At 35.7% G+C, this 14,654-nt stretch overlaps 1 protein-coding gene across 3 annotated transcripts in view; it reads right to left on the reverse strand.

The window, feature by feature from the left end:
• FIG4 (FIG4 phosphoinositide 5-phosphatase) overlaps positions 1–14,654 on the reverse strand; it is a 77,162-nt gene that overhangs the window by 18,435 nt on the left and 44,073 nt on the right. For all 3 annotated transcript variants that reach the window (XM_056342989.1, XM_056342987.1, XM_056342988.1), the window contains exons 17-22: positions 12,703–12,761; positions 11,956–12,103; positions 11,034–11,117; positions 8,017–8,212; positions 4,375–4,457; positions 1,591–1,680 (exon numbers count right to left, since the gene is read on the reverse strand). In XM_056342989.1, the coding sequence (XP_056198964.1) occupies positions 1,591–1,680; positions 4,375–4,457; positions 8,017–8,212; positions 11,034–11,117; positions 11,956–12,103; positions 12,703–12,761 (660 nt within the window). The remainder of the gene's footprint in view (positions 1–1,590; positions 1,681–4,374; positions 4,458–8,016; positions 8,213–11,033; positions 11,118–11,955; positions 12,104–12,702; positions 12,762–14,654) is intronic.

Below are 14,654 nucleotides of genomic sequence, written 5' to 3' on the forward strand. Positions count from 1 at the left end.
ACAGCCATTCACTCAATCCCCTGCTGCAGTGGGATGGGAAAGAGAATCAGAAAAAAAAGTAAAATTTGTGGGTTGAGATAAAGACAGTTTAATAGGACAGAAAAGGACAGATAAAAGAATTAAAACATACAAAACAAGTGAGGCACAATGCAATTCCTTACCACCTGCCAACTGATGCCCAGCCAGTTCTCAGTAGTGGCCCCCAGTCAACTTCCCCCTAGTTTATATGCTGAGTGTGATGTCACATGGTATGGAATATCGCTTTGGCCAGTTTGGGTCAGCTGTCCTGGCTGACCTGTCTACTCCTAAGTTCTTGTGGCCCTTGGCTTACTCGCTGGCAGGGCAGCATAAAAAGCTGAAGAGTCCTTTGACCACTGCTCAGCAACAACTAAAACATCAGTGTGTTATCGACATTATTCTCATCCTAAATCCAAACCACAGCCCTATACCAGCTACTGGGAAGAAAATTAACTCTTATCCCAGCTCAAATCAGGACAGGCTCCCATACTAATCTTTTGGGACTGAAGTATTCAAGAAGTGTTTAACTGTGAAGAAGCATTTGGAGCTTGATCTTCCCTTTAAACCTGTCACGACCTACTTACTTGTTTGGAACGAGATGCAAAAATTATCTATTATAACAAATGAACTTTTAAGAACATTATCTCTTCAGCTTGAAGCATGACTGACAAATTCATACAACCAGTATGTGACAAAGACCAGACAACCAAAAAACCCAAGGAGATACCTCTGAGGAAAATGTAGCAGCCTTGTTAAAATTGTTAAAAGTAACATCTATGCAATATTCAAGATGCTCTTTTCTTCAATTAAAACACTCTGCATACTGATTAAAGCTAGCATAGATCCTTTGACTTCAGTGAAACGTACAGTCATTGAGTGCACAAACAGCAGGAATCAATTCCCACTTTTCCCTATCTCCAGCACTCACCAGAAAAATAAAATGATAAAAATATCCTGTTTGACCTCACCATACTCTTCAAGTGTCTACTAAAACAAATACAGCGCACTTGTAGCCTTCTCAGAACAAATAAAATCAGATAACTGAACACTAAAAGACTAAACTGCAATCTTGAACGTTTTTTTAATGAAGGATATGCAAGTCAACAAATCCCTTTCGAACTACCTCTTTGAAAAGTAATCACAGCAAGAAGAAATTGCCTTTTAAACTCAATAGCTTCAGCACTTTGTTTTGTGATAACTCAGGACTGCTAAGAATTTTGAATACAAAAATCTTGCCACTACAAAAACTAAAATGAAGCAAAAACCCAACAGAAAAAAACCACCCCAAAACCACAAACCAAAACCAATCAAAACAAACCCCAAACACTAACCCACCCCCAAAAAAAACCTAATGAAAAAAAAAAACAACCAAAAACCCAGAAAAAAAATCTTTTTTAGTTACAAGGAAGAGTAGGAACCCAATACTTCAAACTATGCATTGAATCCTCTTATGCAGTAAAAGCAACAGAAATATGACCCTCAAACAATTTCACGTCAAATCTACCTGATGATCGTTCAGGTCCAATGACAAAAACAAAACAGGCTAAAGGGGAAAAGAAAGAGAGTACTTACAAATTTATAACCCTTTCCAAGTGGTGTTTTGAGCAAAATTGCTGGCTACTCTTATCTTGTTTATACTGACTCTGTCCCAGCTGAACAAACCTGTGAAAAACAGTAAACAGGAAAATAAATCAAAGAAATAAAAGAACGGTCCCCCAAAAATTCAACAAATGGAAGAAAACGACATCAAAACCTGAGTCTTTAAGTCCTGTTATAGAAGTGACTGATCATGATCTACCTCTCTGGTAAACAAGTTTTAAAACTTTACAGTAGGTGTATGTGAGAACTCAGCAGCTCCTTTTAGCTTGAAAAAGGTTTGCCTATTAATTGGTGTCACCTAGTATGCCATGGGATAGAAACAAGCTTCCACTCCTATGAAACAGGCAGCCCACTGCAGTCAACTTCCCATGTCTTTTTCAAAGCAGTCAGATAAATAGCCTATGGGAAAAATCAGCAGAAGAGACAAAAATTCTCTCAAGTCTTCAGCCAAATTGAGTCTAGGTTATTTAGCTGAAATGCTGTTAGTCCAGATCACTGATTGAGAAGCACAACCTTTTGGGAGAATTACCCCATCTCCAAATATTTGCTGGAAGACACTGAAGGTGGAAGATACTGTTATGGCTTTTTTTCTTAGCAATGAATTGGAGAAAAATTAAAACAAGTACTTAATCACTGACCTTATTCACTTATTCTAAGAGGAACGGTTAAAGGGTTTCAAATACATGTATACGTAGTTATCTCACACCCAACGCATCTGTGCTAGTAAAACCAGAAGTGTTATGATTTAATACTTTAATTTTCTGAGATGGAGGGTTTTTCTTAATGGTTAGCTTCCATTTAGCTTAGAAATAGTCTTATTTGTCTATTTAAAAAAAAAATTACTACATTTTAACAGGGGAAAATTAACAGTGCAAAAGCAATTACATGGAAGAGTGTACAGAAGACAAAGGCACAATATATTCCTGAACAAATTACTGGGGCTTTTCTTTCTGCTTCGTTCAGATTCTATGCTGTAGAAACAAAAGCCTCAGAAACATGCGACATCACTTCGGGTGTTGAAGGAATAAATACATTTCTAAATAAGAAATTAATAAATGGAAATAAAGATAACTAAGATATTCTACTGCAGGAGCTGGCTATTGAAACCAGCTTATAAAGAACAAATAAAGGTAAACTAAAGGTGTAATTTAATTAATTGCTTCAAATTATCCAATATTCTTAAACTAACAAGGCCTAAATTAACACATGGAAGTTACCAGACTAAGACACCATGCACAGTTCATCTGCAGTATACATCCTCAAATTATTTGAGGGACCTCCTATCCCTTCCAGCCTCAACCCATCTGTGATTTCTGCTTCTGCGATTTCTACTTTGATAAGAATTAACACAAGATACCTCAGCCATCAGTAAAAATTGGCTGAACAGATTCAAATTACTTTTTGTCTGCATTTGCATGTAGACTTAACGAGGATCAGTTGACGTAAAGTAACTTAACCTAAGGTACTTTAAATCTGTGAGTCCCTGATGCTAATAAAGGAAAAAATACATAACATGTCCAATGATGTCGAGTTAGGATCTTACGTCTCCATTTCCCTTATTACAATAATAGAGAAAAACTTGAAGCGAGAACAGCAATCATACTGTGAAATAAATTGCTGCTATTCTCAAACGATGTACACCGTAACAAAGGATGTCAGTAAAATCTATACTTTCCACAGAAATCAACACATCTGACCATAAATAACACTATGTCTTGTTAGCAAGAGGTAAGGAATTTGTAATTGTTATATTTTTAGAACCTGCATTTCTTGAGGGAAATTAAATATATGCAACTTTTTTTTTGTCTTTAAAAAGATATGAACAGGGAGCTTCAAAGCCCCCACAGAGTTCACAGTGCTACTGCAACAACAGACAATGTTAGTCCAGCCTGAAAAAATAATAAAATGGTAAGTAGCTGCAATTCTGGATGTTATCAGTGCCATTCTGCACAAGGTGACTTACAGTAGACACCAGCTCACACCGCCATTTGCAGAACAACAGTAACTATCCAGTACACTGAAGGGTAATTGTCGAATTGGTATCTATTTTTAAGTAGTTAAAATAAAGAACCAACCCTAGAGGCATAGGTGAAGTTAAAAATTTCAGAGATAATGAGAAACATCATCCTCAACCCTATTCAAATGTACCATCTTCAAATTACTTAGCATGTAGGAAATAGGTAGAAATGGAAATTTCAAATTACTAGAGAGTGCAAGAGAAGTGGCTACCCCTGAAGAAAAATTAACAGAAAGACTTTTAAATAAAAATTAAAAAAAGTTTTGGGATGATTAATGAACTAAGTCAGGATTAACCATCACATATCACCAAATAAGAACATACAGTGAATTAAAACTTCCATCGCAAATTGAAAATATTTCAAATATAACAAGGTAATCCCTGCTATTATACATTAGAAAATAAAAATAAATGCACACAAGCCCATTTCAATGCACGCGTCAAGTATTCACTTCAATATACACACAGTGTTTTTCTGAGATGATGAGTAGTTTTCATACACCCCTTTTCTCAAACGCCATTAATTTCTTGATTTTGCAGACACATATGCATAACTTCCACTGAAATCAGAGTTGACACAGACATCTGAAAACAGTTTGATTTTAAAAACAGAAAAGTATCTATATACAAATGCCTCTAAAATTTATAGTTTAATAAGTTTAATCAAAGACAGCATTTTGACAATATTTAACCAGTTCCAATTATCTTTTTTACTGATTACCACTGAAAATTTATCTCACCTAGTGTATATTGTGAGATCATCTTCTGAAGGAACATCGGAAAGATTGACTCCATACACATCTTTTGTTGATTGCACTACATTCTGGAACATACAGAGAAAGATTCAGACTGAGGATATCAGCAACGTCCAAAGATAAGTTTGCTTTCAAGCAAGGAATTCTTTCTAAGCCTGAAAATAATTCCAAAAGTGCAAGCAAATACACTTTTTTATATTATCAAAAATACAAACGATGTATTACAAATACATTGTAATCTTAGCTTGTGCATATCTGTTGTTTTTTATTTTAATATAAATCATTCATTAAAAATATTATTCAAGACATTTGTTCAACAAGTAAAGGAAAGGTTTATTGAAAGATAGTATCAGATAAAACAACATATTAGGAGAATAAATCTTATTTATAGGACATACAATGATGTAGTTATTAAATTCTGTTATGTGTTGAAACAATATAGAATAAATCATATTAATTCAGAACATGCTCCCACATTTGCTTCCACATTTCCTTCTGTTAATTCTGAAATAATTACAAACTTCAGGTTGAACAAAACTGGGTTTACTTTATACATTACACAATCATGTCAGTCAACTATAACAAGGATCCAATGCACATGCAATACATCACTGTGTCTAACGGTTCAGCGTTAAACTGCAGGGGGTTACTGAAAAGACATCTGTGACTGCAAGTCAGTGAACTATAAAAATAAGTTTTCTTTTTGAACTAAAAGATCCAGAGACAAAGAACAACTTCGATAAGATATGTCCTGACCCGAAGTATAAAAGCATTTTATTATTAACTTCTGTAAGATGTGAATAGAAAGGAACTAGCTGTTTCAGGTTTCCCCTCTCCCTGAAAAATAACAACACGATTTTTCTCTACAGTTGCTGATGCAAAAAATACCAGAATTCAACTCCCTGACCAAACATCCAGTCACTCCAGAATAACCGTATTTACTCAAGAATGCACCCAAAAATATAAGCTTACAAGTATCAACTCTTTTACATACAAAAATACCCCACACTACTGTTTTTCACCCAAACATCTAGTATTTTTGAACAATACTATAGACAATCCATTTTCACAAATAATAAACCAGTGAAATGCAGACTGACACTGGTTAGAGTACTAGTAAGTTGTCAGTTTAGCAAACAGAGACATAAAATGTAGTATTTGTGAGCTTAGGCTTTGAAGTGAATTCTTCATTACATTTTCTTTTTGAAGTTAAGCTTAACTTGAAAGAAAAAATAAAAGGTATCTGAAACATTTCTATGGTTTACCAGTTCTAGAAAATAGACACTTATTTAATCAGCTAGATAGATTATCACCTTTTCCAGTCATAGCAGGTTTGTTTCTTGTCACATTATTCAGTTTAGCTATAAAGTTTTGAAACCCTCCATTAAAGGTCTTTTTAAAAATGTTTAACTACATGTGTAGACACAACAAATAATTGCCATTGCCGGAAAAATAATTCCAAAGGATTTCTTGAAAAGCCTGTATCTGATGCTCTGCTTAGCCTGGTAATGGAAAAACAACACTTCACAAATTAAATGACTTTTTAATGGTGAACGTGTTAAAATCTAAGGTCTAACACAGTCTTTAACTTTTCTAATTTGTATGTTTGGATTCTGAACAGAAAGTTCCCATAAACATCATGCCCTCAAAAATAATATACATTAAAAGAAGCCTTGTACTTTTGAAGAGAGTAAAGAAATTTACAATGGCAGACAGACATTAATAATAACCCAAGTTAATTACTAATGTAGTAGTTCAACATAACTGAATAGGTAATCCTTTTTAGCACTGCAACTTTAATTAGCAACGACACAAATTAACAACACAAATTGTAACTAAAATTCAGTGTTTGAAAAGGTGCTAATAAAATGGAAAATATTTCATGTGCATTACTAAGAACCAGCATAGCTTGCACAACTGTAAGTCATTAAAATTCAATACTATCTTAAATAGTATTTTGTGTTTATATGCATTTTTCATTTAAGAATCTTAAAAATCTAAAAAAAATACCTTAGGTCTGAGCATTGAAGTGTGTTCAATACACAGATGGAAAAACTGATGTGAGGTAACTTATGCAATTGAAAGTATCAAGAATAAAATTTCAGGTTGGATTTCTGTTCTTAAAAAAAATCTAGAAACAATGCGACGTGCTGGAAAACAAGTACTCTGTCATTCAGATGGAAAATTTTCAGATAAAATGTGTAAAACTTGTATTGGCATAACAATTAATCCAAATTGTCCAAAATCAATACTGCATGAATTCATAGCTATTTGATTGAAAATGCTTTGTTAAGGTTAGGAAGAAGACAGTATTGTACAGGCGGCTTTTCCATTACCCGATAATACACAACCCCAGGCTAATGACTGAATGGAATGAAAATTTTAATTGTAGCAGGAAAAAAAAAAGTTTTATTCTCTGTTGCCAATCAGGTGTTACATTTTATACTGACTAAGGTCATAAATACTGACATTTCTTCAAAAGTTATAACGTGTACAAGCACATTGAATTAGCTGTGACTTAAAAAAAAAAAACAAAAACCAAAACCCCAAAACAACATAAGTATTTTCCAAATTTGTATAGTCTCCATTAGCATATCCTTTTGCTAAGACATTTTCAGGGGTACTCAAAGTGGGTATCTACAAGAAAGAATGTGAAGAAATGTTACATGAATTAATAAAATAGATATTTCCATAATACTTTATGCAAATATTTTCATTAAATTAGCACCCAGGGGTTTCCAACAGAATTGGGAGTTATGCTAGCAAAAAAAGATTAATAGCCCACAACTGAGAATACACATAGTTTTCATATGCCTGTGCATACAGAATTTCACTATTATCCTGCCACTATCTTCACCCTTAGTAGTCGTAATAGCATAGGACCAATGTGACAACATTATCATGCACATTTTGGACTTAACTTTTTTTTTTGAACTGTCAGACCACACAATTATGAAACAGCAATTTAAAAATCTTCACATACATGAGGCCGAAATTTTGCCAGATTGAAAATTAATCTACAGTTATATCCACTTCAGCGAGTGGCATCATTCAAAAGGAGCACAATTGTATCTGAAAGAGGTGGTGCTCAGAACCATACTACGTGTCTTTCAGGGGGTTTGGTCCAGATTAGCTCCCATGGACTAAATGTTGATTAAGTAGGTAGATCAGGTACCTTCCTGGAGAAGCATCTCCCTGTTTAGTTTCATCCAAAAAGCAATCCCCTTGCATGCTCTAAAACTACCTCATGATGTGAGCCCGAACGTGTAAGGGACAATGATCAGAAGTGCACTACTACTCTGAACACACTAACATATATATATTTTACGCTTTATGTAATGGACTAAACCTGACCTGAGTACTTTTCAAATGACACAGGTTTCTAGCAGTAATTTCCATTTTTTGAAAAATGTTATTTTCTGCCGTGTTTCACTATTACATGACAAGGGTACTAGCAAAGTTTCATAAGCAGCTGTGCTAATATCTACACGATGAAATGACAATGGACACTTTTTTCACTTAATTTCTTAGTGCTTTACTTTTGACTGTTCTATAACATTCACTGTTGTGGCTTTTTTTAAGGAAATGTCCACGATTAGCCTTCTGCCTGCCACAATGATTTCTTACCTCTGTGATTTTTGTGTTGTCTCCTGTATCAGTCACCTTTACTGGAGTTGAACGTTGAGAAACAGCACCTTCATCTTCTTTGTCTGTCCCAGAATCATCTTCAGAACTACTTGACACTGCTTCCTCACTTGGGGGTGGAGGAGCGCTAGCAGCTGTTTTGCGCTGCAGCACGGTTTCTTCTCTATTACTTTTGTTCCTGTTATTAAAGGCAGCATGTATTTATGAAACCAGCAAGATATTAACAGCTATTTAAAATGTCTAATTTTGGTTACAGTGTTACAGGGGGAAATGAGTTCTATCCTCTGGAGCAACTTGTTGCTCATCTTTTGAATCCCCCACCTGATTCACTTTTCTTCAATCTCTTCTTATTCCAGAGCATTTAAAAAGAGCTCAAAGGATTATGTCAGCTTTTCTCCACCAATTCTCTGATTCTTTACTTAAATCGTTCCCCCAGACTGAGTAAATAGAAAGGAATAAAAATTCACTGAGACATAACATCTTTGGTTTTGATCTGGGAAAAAGTTTCACTTTCTGATTAACATTACCTCCTCCACTAGCTTTCTTATTCCTTGGCCCAAAAATCTCAATCATAATGCCACGTTTTTCCCTTGCCTTTCCATACCTCTCCCCTCAATTCAGTTCTTTAATCAGCAACATTTCTTTATGTGTCATATATTTCTCACTCCTAGAATTTCTAGTCAGAGGTGCCTTATTTGTAAGAATTCTTTAAGATACAGCATCTGTATTTCAGTGGACTAATGCTGGGTTTAACCTACAGACTCTGAAAGGAATACATCACCACACCCATCAGAAACTGCATCACTCTTACATCCTTTCCCACTGCCCATAGAAGGGTATGCGGTTACATTTTCCTCTCCAGACACTGTCACAATCTTTCAAGGACTCTGGAGGAAGAGGGACTGGAAAGCAGGTAACGAATATGATTATAGATAAACCAGTTCTGGAAACGGGGAAGCAACATCTCCTCCTTGCTGAAGTGACTGTCAATATACACACTGACACTGTGTGAGACTTACTGTAAAGGAAGGCCCTAAAGGAAGACAGCAGCATGCTAAGAGAGACTTTGACAACAGCATGCAGTTTGCTGCAAATGCAGTTTTGAGTTGCAGCTCTAGTGTTCTCATCAGCGAAGGCATGAAGGTCACCAATATCACTCGAGCTCTAGCAGAGCACACCGTGACTGTCACAGAGTTCTGTCTTTTGCAGCCAAACTCATACAGCAGTTTATCCCTGTAGTGAATTAGCTAAACTTTATACACTTTAGGAACACATATAAACAAGTAGGAGAGTCCTTACAAACGTTCTTGAGCTGACAGTGTATCCCACCCCCAAAGGCATTAAAATACCAGAAGAATTCTTATAGCTGGAACAAATACCTTAGCACAAAAACCACCACAGATAAGCTTAATTTCTGACTCAGCAGAAACTGACATCTCCTGAGATGGAATTTTTCAGGAAGTTATGAAGACATGCTGCTTTTTTTTTAAAGAAAATAAGGTTATGTTCCCTACTTTTCTAAATGAGGTGAAGGTCACAAGAAAAGCAGTCCTTTCTTAAAGCTGAAGAATAGAGCAAGTAACCAAACACTGGTAAAAGCAATATCCCCACCCCATCCCCAATGCATACTCAGAAGCTGGCCAAGATCCAATTGTCCTAAGGGACTGGAACACTTACAGAAGAAAACAGATCTCCAAATTCTCCAGAAACAGAAGGTCACAGAAGATCAAAAGATGATGACAAATGTGCAAGGCAAAGATATCACCTCTACCAACAGCTAAATATGGGTAAGGTGGAAGATGGAAGCCATCTTATACCACACTGCACAGCCAATGCATGGGAAGCCTTATGAGCAATACCCAGGGAGTCCTGGAACATGGCTTTGATCCAGCTGATTCTCTATCTCATAACAATCCCTAAAAATCACAGTGGAGAGCTTGAAGCAAAGTGCCTGAGGAAAATGTATAATGGTCAAGTATTTAATGGAATATCTGGAGAGAAACCAGTTAGTCCAAAATCTGACATTATACCAAAGCACAGATATAAAGCTTATCCTCAAAAGTACCCACAAATTCACAATTCTTTGCAGAGGTAAACTGTGTAACTGTTTAACAAACTTTCTGCTTATTCCGAGGGAACACCAGTAGCATGAAAACAGGTGCTACTAGTGATAAGCATCATCTGCTCTCAATATTTATTGACCATGAGTCCCTCAGGGTCAAGGCACAATGGATGTTATTTACGAGACAGTCAAACAGAATGGCAAGTTTTCAGAAGAACTTACAATGGTGTGAGAGCAGAGGTTCAGTCATTATTGACAAAACATTTCCTTAACATGAGGTATCAAAGAGAAAATGAATTGGTCCAGGAAGAGTCCCCATAGCCCTTGTGTGACACAGCAGGTTAAACACAACAATGGCATAAAGTAACTAAGCAAGTCCAGGATGCAAAAGCAGCTAAATGAAATATTAATTTGTCCCAATAACTGTTGCTGAATTGTTTTATATAATTTTATCTATAAATATTCTAATAAAACATTTAATAAAAAACTATGCTGAAATTGTCAATTATTCCTGTTTCAGGATATGTTTTATTTACTCAAGAGTTATTACTTTGTACTTTTTGTTTTTAAAAAAGACAAGAATAATAACGATCCTGTTATCGCCAATAGAGAATACAGTTGCCACCAGTATGAATAGATAATTAAATTTTAACACCCTCTGTATCTTTATTCTAGATAAAATCTTCTCATTGGTTTCACTTGGAAGAGTCCAAGGAAACAGAAGATTAAACAAGTCTGAATAAAGAATTCCCAGTGTCAATAAAAATCTCAAATCAGATATGATTTTCAAAGTATGCAATTCTACAGTATAACACCAATGATTCTTATTTATTTCCCATGTAACACAGAATATGCTACACAGACACACATGTTTAATTATTCACATTACAATTCCACTACTACTAAACCAGAACAGAAATTCATATTTCAGGCTTACCCCAGCACCGATTTTCCAGTTTCATCAGGTTTACGAACAGTAAATGGACTTGGATCAATCCCCACATTCTTAGGCATAAAATCTCTGGCAAAATAAAAAGGAAAAATTGTTCATGAGCAAAATTTAACACAGAGAATTTTTCAATTTTCTGGAAGAACCACCTCTAACATCTACCTTTGAATTAAAACAAAAAAATTTATAAAAAAATTATCAAGATCTAACTTCATGATCACAGACCATGTTAATATAACCCTCTTAGGTATTTTAAAAGTTTTCAGTTGCACTATCTAGTCCCATAGAACATCTGCAAACGTTACCACTTGTTAAGGTGGCTAGGGCAATGTGCTCCATCCCCGTGCTGAAGAAGCCCTCTAACTCTGCTATATTGTTTTCAAAATGCTGCCAACAGTCAAATTGGGTCAAAAAGCTACATGTAACAATCTGCCTAGAAGTCTTTAGCTAAAGTGTGATTAATTATGCTTAGCATATCCAGCTGATTGCTGCCAAAAAAAAAGTTATCTAGCCCGTTATGAGAACACAATGAGCTGAAGAAAACAACTGTAAAATGAGAGCAGAGCAGTTAGGAAATGATTGCTTTGAAGGTAGCCTCCGAGATCTGAGTCCACAGGGAAAAACTTGTTTCAAGCTCACTTCAACTGCCCAAACATTTAGCACCCCATAATGGAAAATAATTGGAAATTTAAGTGCTATCTTAGCAGATTTTTTTTAGAGTAGCATTTCCATTTCAGTCTTGTGATTTAGTTTCTAGAAGTTTGCTAAATTTGAAGCTTAAAAAAACCCCTCAGACACCCCACAAAACCTATCGTGTTACACAGATTTAATCAAATAAATGGAACATATTTAATTCACACCAAATCTGCTTTCAGTTAAGGATTTATAGTCAGAAAACATCCCAATATACCGTGTAGAATTGGTCATTGCCAAGCAGAAGGTCTCATCAAAACTGCTCAACTCATACGGCCGGAAAAACTCATTGTGGATATCGATTTCTTCTTCATACTTGTGGAATTTCTTCACTGTCAGCTTGCGCCTGTTTTCAGCACATGTCACTGAGGAAAAGAAAAAAATAATCTTTTTACTAACAATTACTGACTGCAAACACCTAAACAAAAAGTAGCCTGCTTACCTAACCATGCTACCAGGCATCTTTTTATAGCTATAGCCCTCTAAGACAAGAAAATATGATATGAAGATGGGCAGCACATCTTTAATAAATATCCATTATCAACCACCATAATTTGATTTCCTTTCATGACAATTCCTAATAAATGCTGTACAGTATCCTAGAGAAATAAGACACACTAGCTATATCTTGTCATCTGCAACAGGAACCCAACCACCAGCAGACACTATAAATATATTAGTAGGCAAGGGGGGTGGGGTTGGAAAGAATTGTCTCATGGCACATAAACATATGCAGAACAAGTTTTAGCTAATTAGGTCTCTCTTGCATCCTGCAGTTGAAAAATCATAGCTCATCAGAGCTGGAGGGGCTGCGGTGTATGTGGCAGGTTGGAAATAAATAGCAGTCATTATGAAATATATGATTTTTTTTCAGATTTGGGATCTAAAACAGTTAAAAAGCATTTGTGACTAAAACTTTTTTTTCAGGGTACTCTGTAAGGCAAGGAACAAATATGGTTCCTACCTTCATCAAAAGGGAGAGGTAAATGCTTTAGCACACCTGCGGTCCACCAATAAGTATAGCTGTACGGGAAAAACAGACACGCAATAGATACATAAGATTTGATCTTGTACCCAGTCTAAATGTTTGAACATAACAGTTACCCAACCATACAGTGTCACTTCAGTAAACATTAGCAATTCAAGTGTGGAAGAAAGTAAAAAATTATCCTTGGATGGAGGATTTAAACAGGCTCCTTATCCTACTACTTTTATCTCAGGCCACAAAATTTAAACACATGAAGATCAAGACAGGTATGGATGAAGGAGCGGTTTTTTCCTATTAAACAAAATACATTTCAGGTGCCTACTGCTACAACACTGCAAATTAAGGTCTTAGTGCATATAGAAGGTATTTACATATTTCTCATGTTCTGGTATTTTATTTTATTTTTTTTAAAAAAGGCATCAACCTCCATGCCACCCACCACTTGTTACTCAGCTCCTAAAATTTAGGAAAAAGGTCTGAGGAAATGGAGGTCAATGATAATAAAATCAGAAGATTGTCAAGGCAGCTGACTTCCACACAGACAATACATTTTGATGTGACAGGTATCCTAAGTCTGGGAACTGTCTGTTGGCACAGCTAACAGCAAAAACCAGGTCTTGCTGGAAGCTCACTCAGGATTTCTGAACAACAACAAAGGAAGTCAAGCAACGTTCATAAAATAAAGTATGTTTTATCTTTCATTTGTGTTTACATATTCTTATTTTCTCAACTATACTTTACTTCCTTCTCTAAATAATTCTGATGGTTTCTTGTATTTCATTAGTCGGGATGAAAAGACTTTCATCTTCATTGATTTTTATTTCAAATATGTGTGTGTGCAGGCTGTAATCAGAGTATTAATGAAGTTACCTCCTACCCACGTCACTGTAACCACCTGGAGCGGAAACAATGGGTGTATTCCCATGTCCAGAGATAGAGTTGTTAGTGGGACTCAGCAAATGGTGCATAACAGGCACACCTCAATTCCAAGAACTATGTATGTCCTAGACAGAAAGGAATGAGCTATGCCCAGCAGTCCCACCTGTTCTTAAAGCACTGCATCAGGCCGTGCTAAGCAAGCCATTTTCTCCAGTGCCTTCAGAAACTATGCAGACATACCCAGTTTTGCTGCTTGCATAAATGATAAATAACAGGGCAACAGAAAGTATTCTTTTCCATATTCACTGTCTTTTCACATGAACCACAAGTTATATAAAAGCAAATATGTGAAACTCATTATGAAATCTCTTCTTTTTGATGAGGAGACAAATACAATACAGGAAAAGCACAGTCAAAAGAAGTTTCAATGACAGGAAACAACATCTTCCTTCCCCTTCCTATATCCTCGATTTTATTTTGGGTTTTCATTATTTCCTTTGCTGCTGTGCCCAAGGAATCCAAAAGAGGCACTGCACAGCCAGGCAGGCAGAAATTACACAAAGAACTTGTCCAATAGTTTGGTAGAAACAAAAAAATTGCTTGGAAGAGCTTTTTTCACCTAACTACTTCCTACACATGAGCTAGCATCAAGAGAAGCCTCAAGAGACAATACAAAAGGATTGAAATTTAGAAACAGTCGTATCACAAGCCAGCTGCCACAACAGGTTAATGGAATAAGCAGCCAACAGGGATTGAACGCACTGTTTCAACACATGCAGTTTTCCCCAAACCAAAATCTAAACGCAGATATTCAGATCTACTGCTGGCAATACAGAGCTTTAAGACTCAGAGAACAAAGATACAAACAGTGAAATTCCTAAGAGAGATGATTTAGTTAACAAGTCTAGTACTGTCCTTACTACTAAAATGGAGATATTTTTAATTATATTTTTTACACACAGTATTTATAATACTTAACAAAATAAGTCCACATTGTGAAGCACTCTAAAATGACTTCAAAATTTTTATGCTTCAGCTCTATTACTTCC

The sequence above is a fragment of the Falco biarmicus genome, chromosome 6, assembly GCF_023638135.1.
Source record: "Falco biarmicus isolate bFalBia1 chromosome 6, bFalBia1.pri, whole genome shotgun sequence".
NCBI lineage: Eukaryota > Metazoa > Chordata > Aves > Falconiformes > Falconidae > Falco > Falco biarmicus.